The sequence below is a fragment of the Bombina bombina genome, chromosome 6, assembly GCF_027579735.1.
Source record: "Bombina bombina isolate aBomBom1 chromosome 6, aBomBom1.pri, whole genome shotgun sequence".
In the NCBI taxonomy this organism is placed as follows: Eukaryota; Metazoa; Chordata; class Amphibia; order Anura; family Bombinatoridae; genus Bombina; species Bombina bombina.
The window spans coordinates 413,541,912-413,563,502 of NC_069504.1; the positions used below are offsets into that span (position 1 = coordinate 413,541,912).

At 37.8% G+C, this 21,591-nt stretch overlaps 1 protein-coding gene across 1 annotated transcript in view; it reads left to right on the plus strand.

Annotated features, from left to right (window-relative positions):
* Positions 1–16,639: 16,639 nt before the first annotated feature.
* Positions 16,640–21,591, plus strand: part of LARS1 (leucyl-tRNA synthetase 1) — a 321,337-nt gene continuing 316,385 nt past the window's right edge. The window contains exon 1 of the mRNA XM_053719280.1: positions 16,640–16,779. Coding sequence (XP_053575255.1) covers positions 16,774–16,779 — 6 coding nt within the window. The 5' untranslated portion in view covers positions 16,640–16,773. The remainder of the gene's footprint in view (positions 16,780–21,591) is intronic.

Genomic DNA, 21,591 nt, shown 5'->3' on the forward strand with positions numbered 1-21,591 from the left:
TTACTTGAATAGTTTGTACTTTCAGATAATATATTTTGTATTTCTATTAACTTTATATTTTGTTTTTTATAGGTGGTAGACCTGAACTGTGAATTAGTTTCACTACAGAAATTGAATAGTTAAAGGTTTGAGTTAATTTACATTCTTTTGTATTCTGGTTTTTAGTATTGCAATTAGATAACAATTAGATTGTTTGCATAGGTGAGCAATTAGGAGGGACCCCACCCTATCTTTCTGAGGGTATTTAAAGAGATCTGTTTAGCTCTGCTAAACATTTAGCTCTGCTTCTTAGCAAAGAGATCACACTACAAAAGGATCAAATACATAAGGATATTTGAGTTATTTCAGAAAGGTATATAACATTTCTCTTTTAAATTGTTTTTACTTGAATAGTTTGTACTTTCAGATAATATATTTTGTATTTCTATTAACTTTATATTTTGTTTTTTATAGGTGGTAGACCTGAACTGTGAATTAGTTTCACTACAGAAATTGAATAGTTAAAGGTTTGAGTTAATTTACATTCTTTTGTATTCTGGTTTTTAGTATTGCAATTAGATAACAATTAGATTGTTTGCATAGGTGAGCAATTAGGAGGGACCCCACCCTATCTTTCTGAGGGTATTTAAAGAGATCTGTTTAGCTCTGCTAAACATTTAGCTCTGCTTCTTAGCAAAGAGATCACACTACAAAAGGATCAAATACATAAGGATATTTGAGTTATTTCAGAAAGGTATATAACATTTCTCTTTTAAATTGTTTTTACTTGAATAGTTTGTACTTTCAGATAATATATTTTGTATTTCTATTAACTTTATATTTTGTTTTTTATAGGTGGTAGACCTGAACTGTGAATTAGTTTCACTACAGAAATTGAATAGTTAAAGGTTTGAGTTAATTTACATTCTTTTGTATTCTGGTTTTTAGTATTGCAATTAGATAACAATTAGATTGTTTGCATAGGTGAGCAATTAGGAGGGACCCCACCCTATCTTTCTGAGGGTATTTAAAGAGATCTGTTTAGCTCTGCTAAACATTTAGCTCTGCTTCTTAGCAAAGAGATCACACTACAAAAGGATCAAATACATAAGGATATTTGAGTTATTTCAGAAAGGTATATAACATTTCTCTTTTAAATTGTTTTTACTTGAATAGTTTGTACTTTCAGATAATATATTTTGTATTTCTATTAACTTTATATTTTGTTTTTTATAGGTGGTAGACCTGAACTGTGAATTAGTTTCACTACAGAAATTGAATAGTTAAAGGTTTGAGTTAATTTACATTCTTTTGTATTCTGGTTTTTAGTATTGCAATTAGATAACAATTAGATTGTTTGCATAGGTGAGCAATTAGGAGGGACCCCACCCTATCTTTCTGAGGGTATTTAAAGAGATCTGTTTAGCTCTGCTAAACATTTAGCTCTGCTTCTTAGCAAAGAGATCACACTACAAAAGGATCAAATACATAAGGATATTTGAGTTATTTCAGGAGTTATTCAGGGTTATTCAGTAGTAAATAATACTTATATTTTTCTTATTGTTAAAGTGTTGCATAGTTTAAAATGTCTCAGATACAGTGCAATGGGTGTTTTGCACTTTTTAATCGTTCTACTTTTTGGAGATTTAGGGGCTGTCCTGTTTGTAAGCAGTTTTCCCTGTTAAGGGAGGAAATAGCTAAACTTCAAGCTAAGGTAAGTAACATACCGGTTACCTCTACAATGCTGCCTCAGAAAGAAGCCCCTCTACCCCAGAGATCAGCAAGGAGAGGCAGATGGATCACTGTAGGCTCTGGAAGAATTAGAACAGTAGACCAGAAGCATTGCCCACAACCTCTGCCATTGCAAAACTCCTATGCTGCTCTTGCCGAATACACTTGTGATGAGGAGATTGCTGTTTCTGAGCCCTCTGAAGCTGTAACAGGTAATTTAAATCTATTGGCACCTGATTCTCCAGGTAACATAACACAGGAAAGAACTGCAGATGTGTTTTTGAGAAAAAGACTGTTAGTGGGTGACTCTATTTTGAGGAATGTGTATTTAGGTGAAAGTAAAGGAGAAACAAGGGAGGTTAGATGTCTTCCAGGAGCTACTGCTCACAGGGATAGGAATCGTATTTTGAGAATTGTTAAGGCAGCAGGAAAGGGAAGAGAGTTGGATGTGATTGTTCATTTAGGAACAAATGATCTGGCTAGTAATCATGTTGCTGCTGTTCAGAAAGTGTTTTGTGACCTAGGTAATCATTTAGAGACTGTGGCATCAACTCTATCATTTTCTGCTATTTTACCTGTGTATGACCAGGAAGCAGGAAAGATGGAGCGGAAAACAACATTTAATTCTTGGTTAGATAAGTGGTGCAGGGAACGAGGATTTGGTTTTATTGGCCATTATAGCTCTGCTTGGAAAGATACTAGGTTATTTAGGAGAGATGGCTTGCATTTGGATGCTAAAGGAACAGAGTATCTGGGAGAGGAGTTCAAATACTTTATTAGAAATCATTTAAACTAATAAAGGGGGGTAGCATTAATATATCCACCTGCCCCCCACAGCATGCCAAAACTGTTAGTCCAAGTAACAATTCTAGAAATTCTAGTAGAAAAATTCTTCGTGCCATGAGCACAAATGCTCGCAGCTTAGGAAATAAATTACCTGAACTCATTTCAATAATGACTAGGGACAACTTGGATTTAGTAGCTATAACAGAAACATGGTACAATGATTTGCATGACTGGGACATAGTCATACCTGGATACAGGTTATTTAAAAAGAACAGAGTAGGAAAGAAAGGTGGAGGAGTTGCTTTGTATGTAAATGAAAATATAAAGGTTACTGAAATTGTAGGAACAAATGATGAGGTGGAAAGTATTTGGGTGACTTTGGAAATTGGAGATAAAAATGTTTTTAGAATAGGGGTTGTATATAGGCCTCCATTGCAGGATGAAAAACTGGACAATCTGTTATTAGATGAAATAACCAAAATGACCATGAAGGGTAAGGTTATAGTACTGGGGGACTTTAATTTGCCAGATATAGACTGGAAGATTCCTTCTGCTAGATCGGCTAGAAGCAGGTATATTCTTGAATCTCTGCTAGGGGAATCACTTGAACAATTAGTCAAGGAACCAACTCGTAAGGAAGCTATATTAGATCTAATACTTACAAACAGTGATACAGTTTCAGATGTGTCTGTAGGTGAGAACTTAGGATCCAGTGATCATCAATCTGTTTGGTTTAGTATTCATGTTCAGGAACTGTACACCCAGACTAAAACAAAAGTTTTAGACTTTAGGACGGCAGATTTTTCATTAATGGGAGAATACCTAAAAAACTATTTAAAGGGGAAAATCTTATTACAGGGGTTCAAGAACAGTGGGAATTTGTGAAAGGTGCCATTTTAGATGCAACCGCACACTGTATTAGACATGTCTGTAAAAGTAAAAGAAAGCGGAAACCAATTTGGTTTTCCAAAGAAGTAGCACATGCTGTAAAGACAAAAAAGATAGCTTATAAAAATTACAGACACACACAAGCAGATGATGATATGAAAATATGGAGACTCCAACAAAAAAAGACTAAGCAGTTAATTAGGAAGGTTAAAGCTCATGCAGAAGAGAAGATAGCACAGTCAGTAAAACATGGGGACAAAACCTTCTTTAGATATATCAGTGAAAGAAGAAAAAATAAGGTAGGAATAGTAAAATTGAAATCAGTTGATGGTAGAATAATAGAAGGAGATAAGCAGATTGCAGACTGTCTCAATGATTACTTCTGTTCTGTTTTCACTAAAGATTGTGAAGATACAATGTCTACATTAAGGGATGCTATGCAAAATAGAAACAAGCTTAACAGTAATCTTTTTACAGAGGATGAGGTTTTGTTAGCATTATCAAAAATAAATGTTACAAAGGCAGTGGGTCCTGATAATATTCATCCAAGGGTTTTAAAAGAACTTCGTTCAGTGCTAACTGTCCCATTAACTGATCTGTTTAATCAGTCACTATTAACAGGAGCTGTCCCAGATGATTGGAGAATAGCAAATGTAATACCTCTTCATAAAAAGGGCAGTAGAGAAGAATCTGGCAACTACAGGCCAGTTAGTTTAACTTCAGTAGTAGGGAAATTAATGGAAAGCCTCTTAAAGGAAAGAATTATGACTTACATAAAGACAAACAATTTAGAGGACCAAAATCAGCATGGTTTTACTTCAGGGAGATCATGTCAGACTAATCTAATTGACTTCTTTGATTATGTAACAAAAGTATTAGACAAGGGAGGAGCAGTTGATGTAGCATATCTAGATTTCAGCAAAGCATTTGACACCGTCCCACACAATAAACTTATTCACAAACTATATCTCCTTGGTCTAGATTCAAAAATTGTGAACTGGGTGGAATGCTGGCTTAAGGACAGAAAACAAAGTGTCTTAGTAAATGGAGTTCATTCAGCAGAGGGGGCTGTTACTAGTGGTGTTCCTCAGGGGTCAGTTCTGGGGCCTGTTTTGTTTAACATATTTATCTGCGATATCAGCAAAGGGCTACAGGGGAAAGTATGTCTCTTTGCAGATGATACAAAAATTTGCAACAGAGTGGATGTTCCAGGGGGGGTAGACAAAATGAGAAGTGATATACAACAATTGGAGGATTGGACAAACGACTGGGATCTAAAGTTTAACACAGCAAAGTGTAAAATAATGCATTTAGGGAAGAAAAATCCAAATGTTAATTACAGACTCAATGACACTTTACTGACTGTTACAGACGAGGAACAGGACTTGGGAATTATTATTTCAGATGATTTAAAACTTAGTAAACAATGTAGTAAGGCAGCGAGTAAGGCTAGCAGAATGCTTGGATGTATTGGTAGAGGTATTTGCAGCAGAAATAGTAAGGTTCTTATGCCACTTTATAGATCATTAGTTAGGCCTCATCTTGAGTATTGTGTGCAGTTCTGGAGGCCATATCTTCAGAAGGATATTAACAAACTTGAATCTGTGCAAAGGAGGGCTACCAAAATGGTACATGGTTTAAAAAATAAAACTTACCAGGATAGGCTCAATGACCTAAATATGTATAACTTAGAGGAGAGAAGGGAAAGAGGTGATATGATAGCAACTTTCAAGTACATTAAAGGGTTTAGTAAAACTGAGGCTGTGGGTATTTTACATAAAATGGAAAATTCAAGAACAAGGGGTCATGAGCTCAAGCTAAAGGGTAGTAGATTCAGGAGTAATTTGAGGAAGCACTTCTTTACAGAAAGAGTGATTGATTTATGGAATAAACTTCCTCAAGAGGTAGTAGCAACAAACACTGTGGGGGACTTTAAAAATGCATGGGACAAGCATAGGGCTATCCTACGAACTAGATAAGTTTATACTGTTAGGTAAGGTGGGGCAGACTTGCTGGGCCTATGGCTCTTATCTGCCGTCAATATCTATGTTTCTATGTTTCTATGAAAAGAAGGAGACCGGATGCAGAGGTTCAGAAAGAGATCGTCTCTGTGATAATACAGCTCCAGTAGCGAAGTCGGAGGAGTCAACTTTTAAAATGAATTGTAGATTCAAATCCGGAAAACGGAGTATAGGTGCACTTGAGAAACTGGATTTAAGGAAATCGAAGGCTGAAGTTGCTTCATTGGACCAACAGAATGGTTTTGAATTGCTAGTAAGTTGGGTGAGTGGTCTGGCAACTTTCGAGAAACCTTTGATGAACTTACGATAGTAGTTCGAGAATCCTAGAAATCCCTGAAGTTCTTTTTTATTCTTGGGTTGCGGCCAGTCTAAGAGAGTTTCCACCTTCTTGTGTTGCATACTTATGCCATCTGGTGATATCTCATAGCCCAATAATGAGATCTGTGAGCAATGGAATTGGCACTTCTCTAACTTGGCATACAATTTATGAACACGTAGTCGGGACAAGACCCACCTTACGTGTTTTTTGTGTTCTGTGAGAGATTTAGAATAAATGAGGATATCGTCTAGGTAGACCACAACGCAAGTGTCCAACAAATCTCGGAAAACATCATTAATAAAATGTTGGAAAGTTGCTGGGGCGTTGCAAAGGCCGAATGGCATCACGAGATATTCGAATAATCCATATCTCGTTCGAAATGCGGTGAGCCTTTGGTCGCCTTCATGGATACGGACTAGATTATAAGCCCCTCTGAGGTCGAGATTTGTGTATATGGTGGCTTCTGAGAGGCGTTCGATCAACTCTGGAATCAATGGGAGGGGATATCGGTTCTTTACTGTTCTTTTATTTAACTCCCGGTAGTCTATAATAGGCCGGAGCGAGCCGCCCTTGTTCCTGACAAAGAACATACCGGCCCCAGCTGGGGATGTTGATGCTCTAATGAACCCTTTCTTTATATTTTCCTCTAGATAGGACTTGAGGTGTTGCAATTCGGGTTGATTTAACGGATATACATGTCCGAAAGGAATGCTGGCTCCTGGTTGCAGTTGTATCGGGCAGTCGTAAGAGCGATGTGGAGGCAGGTTATCTGCTTCGGATTTGCTAAAAACATCTGTAAAATCTATATATTCAGAAGGTAACGCCGGATGGTCTAAAGTGGTTTGTAGAAGACACTGTTTAGGGAAACAAGTATTAATGCAATAAGTTGAGTTAAAACATATCTTAGAGGATGACCAGGTTATAGTAGGTTCATGTTGTTGTAACCATGATATGCCCAAAACTATGGGGAAGTGTGGTGAGGGCAAAACATCAAAATATATATGCTCAGTATGACCCTCGCTTGTTATGACTACTAATGGTATCGTATGATGGGTTATGGGACCAGTGGTAACAGTAGATCCGTCAATAACTCTGACAACAAGTGGTTTTGTTTTCAAGACAAGAGGTATTTTATTAGTGATAACTAGACTAGAATCGATAAAGTTTCCAAAAGCACCGGAATCCACAATGGCGTCAGTATGAAGTCTTTTGTGGTCCCACTGTAAGACAAGGGATAAACCACAATAAGTTATTTGATTATGATAAAGGTGAGTTGATTGGATAGATATACACTTACTTTCCTTGTTCTTTAGCAAGAGAGGACAATCCTGTACGGTGTGTGAGGCATCAGCACAGTACATACACAAATTTTGTGTCTTCCTCCTAAATCTTTCTGCTGCTGTAATGGGACCTCGAACAACCCCGATTTCCATAGGTACAGAGTGTTGAATAGGGCTTATAGGAGAGCTGTGAGCAGGAGATGAGCTTGTTTTAGGTGAGCTATCAGTGTGGTATCTCTCATGTCTCCTCTCACGGAGTTTTCTGTCGATTTGGATCGTAACCCTCATCAAAGCTTTCAGAGTGGGTGGCAGATCTATACGTGCTAACTCATCCTTGAGGGTTTCGGCTAACCCTAATCTAAATTGATTCCGGAGAGCAACTGGACTCCACATCGAATCTGAGGCATACAGTTTAAATTCTGAGATATAGTCCTCAACAGGCCTCTTGCCTTGTTTAAGGTCTCTCATCATGGTCTCTGCAGTTAGTTGGACATCTTTATCCAGATATAATTCATCCATGTTGTCAAAGAAAAGACTGAGTGATGACATTATGGGGTCTTGATGTTCGAATAGATTGTCTGCCCAACCCCTAGGTTCTCCACGGAGAAATGAGACAACAGAAAGAACTTTTATTCGGTCTGTTGGGTAGCTGCGAGGGCGAAGGCTGAAAAGCAGGTGACAGGCATTTTTAAATTGTTTGTAGCATTTCCTATTACCTGAGAATGTCTCAGGTAATGAAACCTGTGGTTCGGGTGGTGTGTCATGAGCACCTTTCAGAGCAATAGATTCCTTTATAATGTCACGCAGTGATTGGTTCTCAACCTGCAGGTCTCTAACCGCCTGAGCAATCTGGTCTACCCTCTGTGTGAGATTATATACAAGCTGTGGGATTTCTGCTGGCTCCATTTCTGGGGCTTAGTATTATGTAATATATTTCTAATACTCTCTTAGAGCGAAGAATGTGCTTAGTGGTTTTTGGAGCACAACTGCAGAATGTCAGTACAGAGTTGTATTTATGTATATAAGGTAGGTTTTGTATCAGCTCCACGCCAAGATATACTACTGGGAAAGTGCAATCTGCAGCAAGGAAGTGAAATTAGTCTTAAAAGTTAACCTTATATATTTGAAAGGAAAATGAAACTGAACTTTAAGTATAGTCCAGAGAGAGGCTTAAAGAATTAATATCAGTAGGGATGTGTGTATAGAGACTTGAGGTTAGTAGGAAAACACACTCTGTAATTGCACTAGTCTCTGTTAAGTCAGAACAACACTTATGTCTATCAATAACTGAGTTGTAATTCTCAGTAAACCGTTATGAGATAACTTCTTGTTAACAGGAGTAATATGGAAGAAATTCCTCTACAGACTATCTAGAATGACCGGAGAGTGGGTGGAGTTATCACCGGGAATAGGTTGCACTACACAGTTGAGGCTTGAAGTTCCGTAGTGAGACTCCGTGGAAGCTGATCCTGATCTTAACTGCACTGTTAGTTGTGAGAGGTGCAGAGCTTGCTCCTTGCCGCTGTAGAGATGATAATACAATGAGTTATAGCCAGGGTGAACTGCGGCCAGAATCGTTGAATCCGTAGAGAGGAACTGTCACACATTAAACATAGTTCATCAGATGAGAACAGGTCAGTAGAAAATTGTGTAGGAAGTGAAAAGGAAAAAAACTCTAGCTGGAAGTAGCTTAAAGGGACAGTCAACACCAGAATTTTTGTTGTTTAAAAAGATAGATAATCCCTTTATTACCCATTCCCCAGTTTTGCAAAACCAACACTGTTATATTAATACACTTTTTAATTCTGTGACTAACCTGTATCTAAGCATCTTCTGACCGCCCCTAATCACATGACTTTTAGTTATTATCTATTGACTTGCATTTTAGCCAATTAGTGCAGTGTCTGCCACTAGCCACGGGTGTGATTACAATGCTATCTATATGGCCTACATGAGCTTGCTCTCCCCTGCTGTGAAAAGTAAATAAAATAGAGGCGGCCTTCAAGGGCTTAGAAATTATCATATGTGCCTTCCTAGGTTTGCTTTCAACTAGAATACCAAGAGAACAAAGCAAAATTGTTGATAAAAGTAAATTGGAAAGTTGTTTAAAATTACATGCCCTATTTGAAAAAGGAAAGTTTTTTTGGACTTGACTGTCCCTTTAAGTTATAGGAATCCTTGTAATCCAATTAGTATGGAGAGCTCAGAGAAACAGCAGCTCTTAGACTGCTATACAAAATACTAAGCACAGAGCGCTGTAATCTCAGGTGCTTTATTAGTTAGGTAGGCAGGGCTAGGTGATACCTGCTGGGTCTTAAAAGGTACAGGCTATGACACAGTGGTCAGTGACAAGGCCTCCACAAAGCCGGAACATTGCTAGGAGGAGTTGAAATCCTACAAAACAGGAGATTTGCAGCACTGAGTTCGACACAGGGCAAGCCGCTTGTAACCCCCTTTCATTAAGATTCTGGGCTAGGCTTCTCCTGGGCCGCTTCAGATGTAGTATTATATCCAGCCAGATCTCAAAGGAAACACAGTCCACCTTCCGTGTAGGCACTGCATGGCTCTTCGTTATATACATCACTTTCTGAGCCAGGCTGTTGCGTTCCAATTGTATGGGTTGCCTGGGAGTCAGCTCTGAGGTTAATAACACACTGCCAATGGTGAGTGGCAAATACTGAGGCCCCGGAGCGTCTCCACTCTAGCATTCCTCCTGAACAGTTTCCTGTTGGGTCGGTTGCGAGGTGAAATGTAAATCACTGCGGGAAAATACCCCGTGCAGAGTTTCCTCTAGGGTAGCGTGGTGGTCACAAAGTAGAGCACGTATTTGTTCAAGTATACTGGTTGCCCCCTCCATACTGATTTGTCACATGAAGAGTATATAGGGTAAATGTCCAGTGTCTCGGTGGTTGTGACAGGCGGTGCGATACTGCTAATTAACAACACCGACACAGGCTTACTTGCTTAGTGGCAACCGCCACCCACAACTCCCCCCTATTGTGGTTTTAACTTTGATTAATAGTGCTACCAGAGTTGATTATAGCCTATCTGATAGTCATTAACTATGAGTGCAGCTATCGTCAGGTTCCTGTCTGATTTCTTCCGTACCCTCTTGACTTGTTTGTGAATTATTGCTGAGTCATATTTTCAGCCGTGGCGTGTGTTGGCCTACTCACTTTCAAGCGTGTATGATCCGGCTCTCAACTGCATTTCAGCAGTTACTGTGATTTCTCAGTCCTGTTTCTGCTGCTCCTCTCGTCCGGTTCTAGAGAATGTAGCCCTGCAGTTTCAGATCTTTTGATGTGTGCAGAGTGCTGCTTTGCAATAGCTAGGCCTCAAAGTCCGTGGATCTTCCGGTCTGCAGAACGGCTTTGTTATCTTGTGATCGCTTTCAATAAAGCACTCCCTGCACCTCACTCTATCTTCCCACTGATATTCATTAGCTTTTGTGGCTGATGTAGTGGAGTATTGCCACCTTTTAATCACAATACTGCCTGGAGCTCTGGTCCCACACAACCATCCTGGTGTACAGTTAGGCTCCGCCCCCTGATTCATCAAATTTGACATTCACTTTAAAACCTTTCTATCCTTCCAAGGCTTCAACAGGTCAACATGATATATCTGCTCTGGTTTCTTTCTGCCTGGTTGTTGCACTTTATAATTTACCTCACTAACTTGTTCAATAATTTCATATGGGCTGTGCCAAGAAGCAAGAAATGTGTTCTCTTCTATAGAGAACACATTTCTAATCTAATTCTAGCATTCCTGTTATAACTAGTCTTTTGGGCCTCCTGGGCTTTCTGCATATGTTACTTTGCTATGGGCGTTAAAGCTGCCATTCTATCTAGAATCTGGCCTATATATGCTCAATAACACTTCATTATGGGTCAGATTCTCGTTCCCAAGTTTCTTTAGCTATATCTAGTAGCCCTCAGGGTTATTGTACATATAAAAACCAGTGGACCCTTGGGGCACCTAACATACAGAGAACATCAAATAAGGTAACAAACAATCCCAACTTTCCCATCCTTATAAAGCACTTTTCTCAGTATAGTGTTTTCTTGAATTGTTCTACAATTCTGTCAGTCTGGGGATGATAAACAGATGTTTTAAGATGTTTAATTTGGAGAAGCTTACATAACTATTTCATAAACTTTGACATAAAAAAAAATACCATGATCCATCAACATTGATTTAGGAATTCATTCCCACCCTGAAAAACATTATTAGTTAATTTGCTATGGACTTGGCAGAGTACTGCTTCTGGGTATTTTGTAGCATAGTCTAAAATTACTAATATACTCTATATTGGTGCCCCCTTGCTGATTTTTTTTTTAAATATATAAATATTAGTACAGAAAATAAATAATCTACAATAAATAATCTAATATTTCAGAGAATCAAAACAAATTACACACCTATAATGACATTAAGTGCCTTACAAAATAAAAAAAAAAGGGACTGAGTACAAGACATATTATACTGTATGCCACATGCTGGTTCAAGATACCTGGAAATTATGTCTGAGGTTCCCAGCAGTGACTCGAGCTTACACCTACAAAGTATGTGTATGGGTAGTAGGTCCATATTCTCAAAACTAGGATTCCAAGAGTGAATAAGATTAGAAGTGAATTAGGCTGCAGAATCATGCTAGTGTGCTGTGTAGATCAAGCTGAAACTGAGACTTGACTCCCCTCTAGAGGTGGAATACAGTAACTACATCTTCCATCCAAATCATTCCATTTTCCATCTATGTTCTACCGGAATCAGTTTACCCAACTCTGTTGTAGCTGCTGTTATGAGCATTGTATTGTATGGCTATGAGTAGACATTAGAATAATAACTGCTATAGTGTATGTGAGTATCCTGAAAAAATAATCATTGATATCAGCGAGTGTTATGTCATTACTAACATCTCCTAATAAGATAGAGCTAAAGACATAGTCTTGAACATTAAAAAAAACAAAAATAAACAATCAATGGCACCTGCACATCATGAAGAAAAATTTGAACTGCAAAAGAGCCGGTGAGCAAATGTCTACAAACAATTTTTACATAAAGACACCCTGCAGACACACACTCATAAAAAACGTCCCACAGGTTTACAGCTCAGTTGTTTGGAAATATTGCCATATTTGGTAGAGGAAAGAGTCCCAAAAGCAGCAATGCTAGCTAAATTCAGTTTACAGGCTTATAAAAACATGATGAAACGGCAGTTATACCCTAGAGTGTTCTATTACAGTATGACTCTGCATCATGTCCACTGTTAGTATCCGACTGCTTTGCAGAACCCACTCCATCTCAGACTTCCAGTTTCATGAGCCGCAACAAAATTATATATGATTTAGCTTGTCCTCCCTTAGAGCTTCAAATCCAGCAGCCTGGGTAGGCAAAAAACAAACAAATGTACTCTATAGTCAATGCAAAGTCCTGTGTAAAGGAAAGAAGAAATAAAGAAGTTCTCTTCTGACAAACCCCGCTACCACCATCCACATAACAGAACAGAACTGGGGGCTCAACCTTTTCTAACCTATGCCTTGTTTCATCAAGCCTAGCATATCCGTAGCGATTTCACCGCAGCTAGCTTTAGAGGAGAAGTAGGTGATCATTGGTCCCTGGGGCTGATTTACTAAGCTGAGTCTAGCAGTAGTAGAAGAAAGGAGCTTCGTAAAGGAGTGTTTTGCATCTCCTGTATAGCTAACATGTTGTCGCTATAGTTCCTTTTCACCTCTGATAGGAGTATAAAAGGTGGATGACAATTTTATAGAAAGCCGCAAAACATACCCCTCATCTGATTTATTCTTCTCCTTCTCGTCTTCAGGATTGCAGACAGGATAGTATAATGTTTTATCGCTATTGCGAACTGGATCGTCCGCTTAAAGGGACACTGAACCCAAATTTTTTCTTTTGTAATTCAGAAAGAGCATACAATTTTAAGCAACTTTCTAATTTACTCCTATTATCAATTTTTCTTCGTTCTCTTGCTATCATTATTTGAAAAAGAAGGCATCTAAGTTTTTTTTTGGTTTCAGTACTCTGGACAGCACTTTTTTTATTGGTGGATGAATTTATCCACCAATCAGCAAGGACAACCCAGGTTGTTCACCAAAAATGGGCCAGCATCTAAACTTACATTCTTGCATTTCAAATAAAGATACCAAGAGAATGAAAAAATTTTGACAATAGGAGTAAATTAGAAAGTTGCTTAAAATTTCATACTCAATCTGAATCATGAAAGAAAATTTTTGGGTACAGTGTCCCTTTAATAGAGGGGGGCAATATGGCCTCTCATTATCTGGAAAGTGAATGTGTCTGCATTGTCACTTTGATGATGCGTAGTAGACTCAGGGCTTCTGCAGCAAAGTACTGTGTGTAGGTCATCAGCTTTGCTTGCCACTGTGTCCGCACAGATCTCATGTAACACCCGTGTTAGGCTATAGAAATGATCTTCCAGGAGTTGCTTCATCATGGATTCCCAGGCCTCTAAAGTTTCCATTGTGGTTCTATCTTGGTCAAAGTCGCTAGACCATGCAAATCTGTTCTAACTCTCACAATCTCTAGAGACACACCTAAGTGCAATAAGTTTCCACTTTTACCATATGTGGGATGTTTATGAATGTATAAATCCTCTATTTTATCAAAATAGCGCTAGGAGCTCTTCACAATCATGTCCTGTTCCTTAGGCAGCTGGCTCCGCCCCCCTAAGGTAAATTATTTAATATTACTGTCCCTTTAAAGGGACATTAAACACAAAATAAATGCTAGATAGAATGTTGCATTCACAGAACAGATTAGTCTGATAATATCAGACTAATCTGTTCTGTGAATAGTACATATAACAGCTATAATAAAACTATATACTAGGTGTATTATACCAGCAGCACTGTACATGTAACGGCTATAATATAACTATATACTGTGTGTATAATACTGTGTGTATTATACTAGTAGTACTGTACATATAACATCTATAATATAACTATATACTGTGTGTATTATACCAGCAGTACTGTACATATAACAGCTATAATATAACTATATACTGTGTGTATTATACCAGCAGCACTGTACATATGACAGCTATAATATAGCTATATATTGTGTGTGTTATACCAGTAGCACTGTACATATAACAGCTATAATATAACTATATACTGAGTGTATTATAACCAGCAGCACTGTACATATGACAGCTATATTATAGCTATATACTGTGTATATTAAACCAGCAGCTGTACATAGCTGTTATATGTACAGTACTACTAGATACACACAGTATATACACACAGTCTATAGTTATATTATAGCTGTTACATGTGCAGTGCTGCTGGTATAATACACTCAGTATATAGTTATATTATAGCTGTTATATGTACAGTACTACTGGTATAATACACACAGTATATAGTTATATTATACTGTTGCTATTATATGTACAGTGCTACTAGTATAATACACACAGGATATAGTTATATTATAGCTGTTATATGTACACTACAGTGCTGCTGGTAACTGCTGCTGGTATAATACACACAGTATATATAGCTGAGTAGAAAAGAAGCACAGAGCCTTATGGAACATGTAAGCCATCAAGGATAAACGTCAGGTAAGTATGATGTTGCAAGAGGAAACCAGCCTTATGATAGGGTGAGCCTGTATAGGACACATAATATAACTCAGTTCTTAGATGAAGTAAAGCTCTGCTGTATCCTGCAAATGTACATCCATTTGCACCCACGTGATGCTACATTACTTGTGTTTCTATTCCACAGTTCTGCACCCTGACTGCGTTATCCTTATGCGTAACCAGAGTTTTTCTTACAGATTTATTGTTTTTTCTACCCACAGAACAATGTACCTCAACTCCCAATCCCTCACTACAATGCGCTATTAGTAGAATGCAATGCGCCATCTGCTCATCCTAACTTGCGCCCTTACCGTCGCCCCCCTTCCACTGGTTTCTGCTACCTGTCTTTGGGACTAATCCTGTATCATACCCCTGAGCCATGTAGTAGTTTTCTTCAGTTCCAGTTCAGCAGTGTAATGTAATAACGTGGAGCTGTACGGAGATTATAAATGTAGTGGATAGGAAACTTCTTACAAATGCATGTAAATCATGCAGCTCAGCAATGTGTGAAAGAAAATAAATAAAAATGGAATTGTAAATGCGACACTGCGCAGGTATTTAGGCAAAACTATAGAACATAATGTATTCCATCTATCGTTCCAAAGTTATAATAACATAAAACCCAGAATTTAATTATTGTGTACTAAAGCCTCTGTACTAACCAACCACTGGTGAAAAGGAATAGAAAACCATATAGTATAGCTGTTATATACAGTACTTATATGTACAGGGCTGTGCTGCAGTAATACGGTAAAACACAGTAATACACCCACCTGAAGAGTTCTGGGGCGCTTCTCCTCCATTTGAAATTGTAGTACCTACGTGGGTGAATAGCACTTCCGATTTCATAACTGTCTCCTAGCAACAAACAAAACTTCCCAATATGCAACGCTCTGTTGTTTTTTCGGACAAACTTTGTTTCATTTCAGAGAAATGCAGAGCGGTTTTATAGTAGCTGAGTTTACGTGCACTTGCAATAAATTCAACTTCTAGCTACCAACCAGTAGAAAATACGGGACAAACCCCGTCCCGTATTGATTCAAAACAGGACACTCTATTTTTTTCTCAAATACGGGACTATTCTGTATTTTAAGGGACGGGTGGCAACCCTAGATTTGAGCCTCTAATAAGCAAGCGCTATCCATGGTGCTGAACCTAAAATGGGCTGGCTGCTAAGATTTACATTCCTGCTTTTAACATAAAGATAGCAAGAGAATGTAGAAAAATTGATAATAGAAGTAAATTAGAAAGTTGCTTAAAATGACATGCTCTATCTGTACCATGGAAGAAAAAAATTGGGTTCAATAGCCATTTAATTTTAATACAACCAATCATTGCGCGATAATCAATGAGCAATTTGCATAATTTCTTTCTGCAGGTTCGCTCTTTATTGCATTCGCATTCCTTCTTTCCTTCACTGTATGCACATTTCTATACAGTACACTGATCACATAACTTTTTTAGCTTTTGTTGTCACTGCGCTTTAAAACCCTGCGTCTTCGCCCCCGTTATCTGTTTGACTGTCCATTATTTTTTTGAAGGACAACTGGTAACCCTAGCTACATCCAAAAGGCAGTCAGGTATTTTTATGGAACACAACTGGCAGCAGGTAAACTGATCATTTGGAACACATGAAAAGGGATAAAATGTTACATGAAACTGGCCTTTTATGTTTAAATCTTTTTATTGTAACATTTTGTTCAATCATAACGAAACTGTCCTTTTAAGGATATATTGTCTGGAATCGGATTTGTAAATTTATATTGGAGGACGAATAAAAGAAAATATTTCAAAAAGCTTAGCAAAATTAGGGGAATACCTCACTGAATTCAGGGCATTGTAGTTTTCTTTAGAAAATATTTGAACCTAAAATATCTTCTTTGATTCCATTTCTGGTTGTCAAGACAGCGGACGCAAGTGCCTGACGAAATAAATATTCTTCGCAGTGTATTATGGGAGTGGTAGTTTTGGAACGTTGCACCATTTCAAGTCACTTGAACTACACCAAATTACAATACCCAACATGTCTTGCGCGCTAGTACTATACACTTCCGCCTGGTAGCGGCAACGTGTGTGTCAGAAGTGAAGAGTTTTCTACTCGTGGGTAGCAAGAGGCCTTTGGTTTTAAATAAGGGAACCAACATGACGGTCAGTGTTATTTAATTTCCTACATGAATCGTAATTTGATTCGGGACTCATTTTGATTTACTAATCACAAACCAAGATGGTTGTAGCAAAAAAATCCTATCCAGCCAAGTGGTAAATATTAATTTAACAGTATGACAAAGGCTGATGAGAGAGATCAGCTTCTATTTATAGTATATGTGAACTTGCTGGTTGTTTATGTGCACTTTAATTCATACTGTGCGTGTAACAAATTGTATATACCCATTACCCTGTTAGGCAGAGTATTATGACAGGAGTTATTGAATGTTTCAATGCAAAAGCCATAGTCCGAAAATATATATTTATTTTTAGCGCTTAATAAAAACTGTTATTAAACCTATGTACATTTTTTAATCATTATATCAAAAATATGAAGTAAACGTTTGTTTCATTCTGGCGTGTTTCTTGAACAGCTGTTAATACAGTGTAACCTTATATCTTGACAGTAATGAAGAAATAGTGAGAATTTTGCCTATTTTGAATATTACTTAAAGATGTTAAATATGTCTAGCCATTAATGTGTATATATTTTTTTATAAATTCATAAATCGGCAAATAAACATTAAAGGGATATGAAACCTTTTTTTTCTTTTATGATTCAGATAGTGCAGGGAATTTTAAGCAACTTGCTAATTCATTCCTATTTTTTTCTTTGTTCTCTTGGTACCTTTATTTAAAAAAAGCAGGAATATAAGCTTAGGGGCCAACCCATTTTTTGTTCAGCACCTTGGGTAGCGCATGCTGATTGGTGGCTAAATGTAGCTACCAATAAGCAAGAGCTACCCAGGTGCTGAACCAAAAAATGGGCTCGCTCCTAAATTAAGCCAGTATAAAAAGTCTGCCCGTATAAAAATTAAAAAACAAACCTTAATATATTTTATATAAAGTGTAGGATCCCCCATTACCCCCCAACCACCCTTATTCCTCTCGACCTATTGGCCGCCATCTTAGGTACTTGGAGCCGTCTGCCAGTACCCAGTTTACTTACAAATTTGCCCTTTTTTATTAAAATAAATATAAACTGCACATTTTCTGTAGTGTAGCTTCCCCTTCCCCTCCTGCATCCCTTTCCAAACAATTTTTCCCCCTCCTGGATCCCTTTCCCTATCCTTCTCTAAACAGTTTCCCTATCCTTATAACATGTTATGTCTGTGCGCGCTCCCGAGTCCCACCTACTCGCGTGCTCACGGACCAACGGTAACTCGGATCCGGAACAAGCTCCAGCTATGGGGCGCCCACCCGCCTCCTTGCAATGACTCCCACCAACGATCGGCACCATGCTGGCCGATGCAGAGAGGGCCACAGAGTGACTCTCTCTGCATCGGATGTTTACAAAAATGGTATTGCAGGATGCCTCAATATCGAGGCATCACTGCAATACCCTAAAAGCGGCTGGAAGCGATCATGATCGCTTCCAGTGCTTTAAAACCACAGGGTACGTCCTTGGTCATTAAGTGACATTTTTTGTAAGACGTACCCTGTACGTCCTTGGTTGTTAAAGGGATACTAAACCCAATTTTTTTATTTCTTGATTCTGATAGAGCATGCCATTTTAATAAACTTTCTAATTTACTCCTATTATCAATTTTTCTTCGTTATCTTGGTATTTTTATTTGAAAAAGCTGGAATAAAAGCTTTGGAACTGGCCCATTTTAGGTTCAGAACCTGGATTGAACTTGCTGATTGGATGGCTAAATGTATCCACCAATCGGCAAAACCTATCCAGGGTCCTGAACCAAAAATAGGCCGGCTCCAAAGCTTTTGTTCCTGCTTTTTCAAATAAAGATACCAAGAGAACGAAGAAAAATTGATAATAGGAGTAAATTAGAAAGTTGCTTAAAATTGCATTCTATATCAGAATCATGAAAGAAAATATATGGTTTTTCTATTCCTTTAAGGTAGATTAAGCAAAACCATAATATAAATGTGTATATATAATCATGTGAACAGAAGTTCAAGTAGCCTTTAGAAGCCAACACTATAATAGGCTGTTTTTGTTGGAATGCTCAGACGGACGGAAAACACATAGAAGTGAAAAAGTTCCCAGTAGACACTAGCGCCTTAAATTAAGTAGCTTAATATATTTAAACCGGTCCCTATTTATGAGTGCTGTGGGATCAATTAGTAGGAGTTGTTAACTAGTCCTTAAAGGGACACTGAACCCAATTTTTTTTCTTTCATGATTCAGATAGAGCATGCAATTTTAAGCAACTTTCTAATTTACTCCTATTATCAATTTTTCTTCATTCTCTTGCTATCTTTATTTGAAAAAGAAGGCATCTAAGCTTTTTTTTGGGGTTCAGTACTCTGGACAGCACTTTTTTATTGGTGGATGAATTTATCCACCAATTAGCAAGGACAACCCAGGTTGTTCACCAAAAATGGGCCGGCATCTAAACTTATATTCTTGCATTTTAAATAAAGATACCAAGAGAATAAAGAAAATTTGATAACAGGAGTAAATTAGAAAGTTGCTTAAAATTTCATGCTCTATCTGAATCACGAAAGAAAAAAATTTGGGTTCAGTGTCCCTTTAAAGTATAAGGTGATTTCACGCTTAGTTTTAGGGAGTTAGATACATGTGATATTAATGAGTGGGTTTTTATATCTAATACATAACTGGTTCTAAGTGGTCTACTTAATAGGTGTCAAGGAAGCTGCAGAATTAGAGCTACTATCAGAGATCCGGACTTGCATCAAATGTTATATAGTGAAAGTCTGTGTGTGACCCAAAGAGATTGGTAGCAAAAAGAAAAAAGGGTATGATCCACAATTTTAATCTAAAGATAAATAAGTAAGATAAGGCCAATTGTCCCAGCCGCTGACAGTGGTGCTTTTTTTAATTCTGAAAGGTATTTGGTAGTACAATAGGGGATGCTGAATAAGGGGGTAATTCTCCATAACCACTACCATTTTTATAATGAAAGGAGAAAATAATCTGGTTAATAAAGCAGGATAGCGATAATTGTGAGTATGAAATTGACAGTAAGCAATCTTATACAGAATATCACTATCTAGAGCCTAAATCACATTATAAAAAACAATATGGGCATTATTTACTTTATGGGGATCCCTAATAGTTGTTATCAGTCTCACTGGACATCATTAAAGAGACACTAAAGTCAAAATTAAACTTTCATTATTCAGATAGAGCATGCAATTTTAAGCAACTTTCTAATTTACTCCTATGATCAATTGTCTTCCTTCTCTTGTTATCTTTATTTGAAAAGCAGGAATGTAAGCTTAAAGTGAAAGTCAATCCTAGCGTTGTACAAACGCTAGGATTTACTATTGAAACAAATAAAGGGGACTTTCATTCATGAAGTATAAGATACTTCATGTAGAAAATTCTTTATTTGTTTCAATCGATCGCCGTTCTTAGCTGTTACAGCAGCCCAAGGCTAAAATTTTTTTTTTGCTAAGAGGTGGTGACGTTTTCACTTCTTAGCCAATAGCTGTGTGGTAAATCCGGTTTGGCGCCCATGGGAGCTGGATTTACCGCACGGCTATTGGCTAAGAGGTTAAAACGTCACCTCTTAGCAAACATTTTTTTAACCGTGGGCTGCTGTAGCAGCTAAGAACGGCGATCGATTGAAACAAATAAAGGAGCTTTCTACATGAAGTATCTTATACTGAATGAAAGTCCTTTATATTTGTTTCAATAGTCAATCCTAGCATTTGTGCAACGCTAGGATTTACTTTCACTTTAGGAGCTGGCCCATTTTTGGTTCAGAACCTGGGTTGCATTTGCTTATTAGTGGCTAAATGTAGCCACCAATCAGCAAGCACTTGCCAGGGTGCTGAACCAAAAATGGGCCGTCTCCTTAGCTTCTATTCCTACTTTTTCAATTAAAGATACCAAGAGAACGAATACAAATTGATAATAGGAGTAAATTAGAAAGTTGCTTAAAATTGCATGCTCTATCTGAATCACGAAAGAAAAAATATGGGTTTACTATCCCATTAAGTCTATCATCAGTCTCCACAATCTATTAATTTAATAAAAATGTAATGTCCATTAAGCTGAGTTCTACTTCTTCTTTAAAGGGACATGAAACCCAATTTTTTTCCTTCATGATTAAGATAGATCATATCATTTTAAACAACTTTCTAATTTACTTATGTTTTCTAATAGCTTCATACTCTTGATATCCTTTTTTGGAAAGCATATCTAAATAGGCTCAGAAGCTGCTGATTGGTGGCTGCACATAGATGCTTTGTTTTATTGGCTCACCCATGTGCATTGCTATTTCTTCAACAAAGGATACCTAAATATGAAGCAAATTAGATAGTAGAAGTAATTTGTAATGTTGTTTAAAATTGTATTTTCTATATGAATCATGAAAGAAAAATGTGGGGTTTCATGTCCCTTTAACTCTCTCATCAGCCCATTACGATCCTGCAAGCCTATTAAAACACTGCAAAACATGTTTCCATACCATCCAGAGGATCATATGTAAGTTCAACTTTTCTCTTGTGTGAAAGCTTCTGCATGTCATGAAACAATTATCCTAGGCAGGACTCTAGTATATTGCGGTATCTACCGGAACGGTAGTGTGCAGGGCCATCACTCTGTACTGATGAGTGTAAGCGTTGCAAAAAGAGATTGTTCCTGTCTCAACTCAAGTTCACATACTACACTAAGGGCAGGAATAGTGTAGGCATACCCGGGCGCTGAATGAAGCTCCACCAATCTGACATGCTGATCAGGTGATACTACAAAGGGAAACTCATTCTCTTCCGCCATGGGACTGCACACGTCGGAGACCTGAAGATACTTTTACATAGGACGAG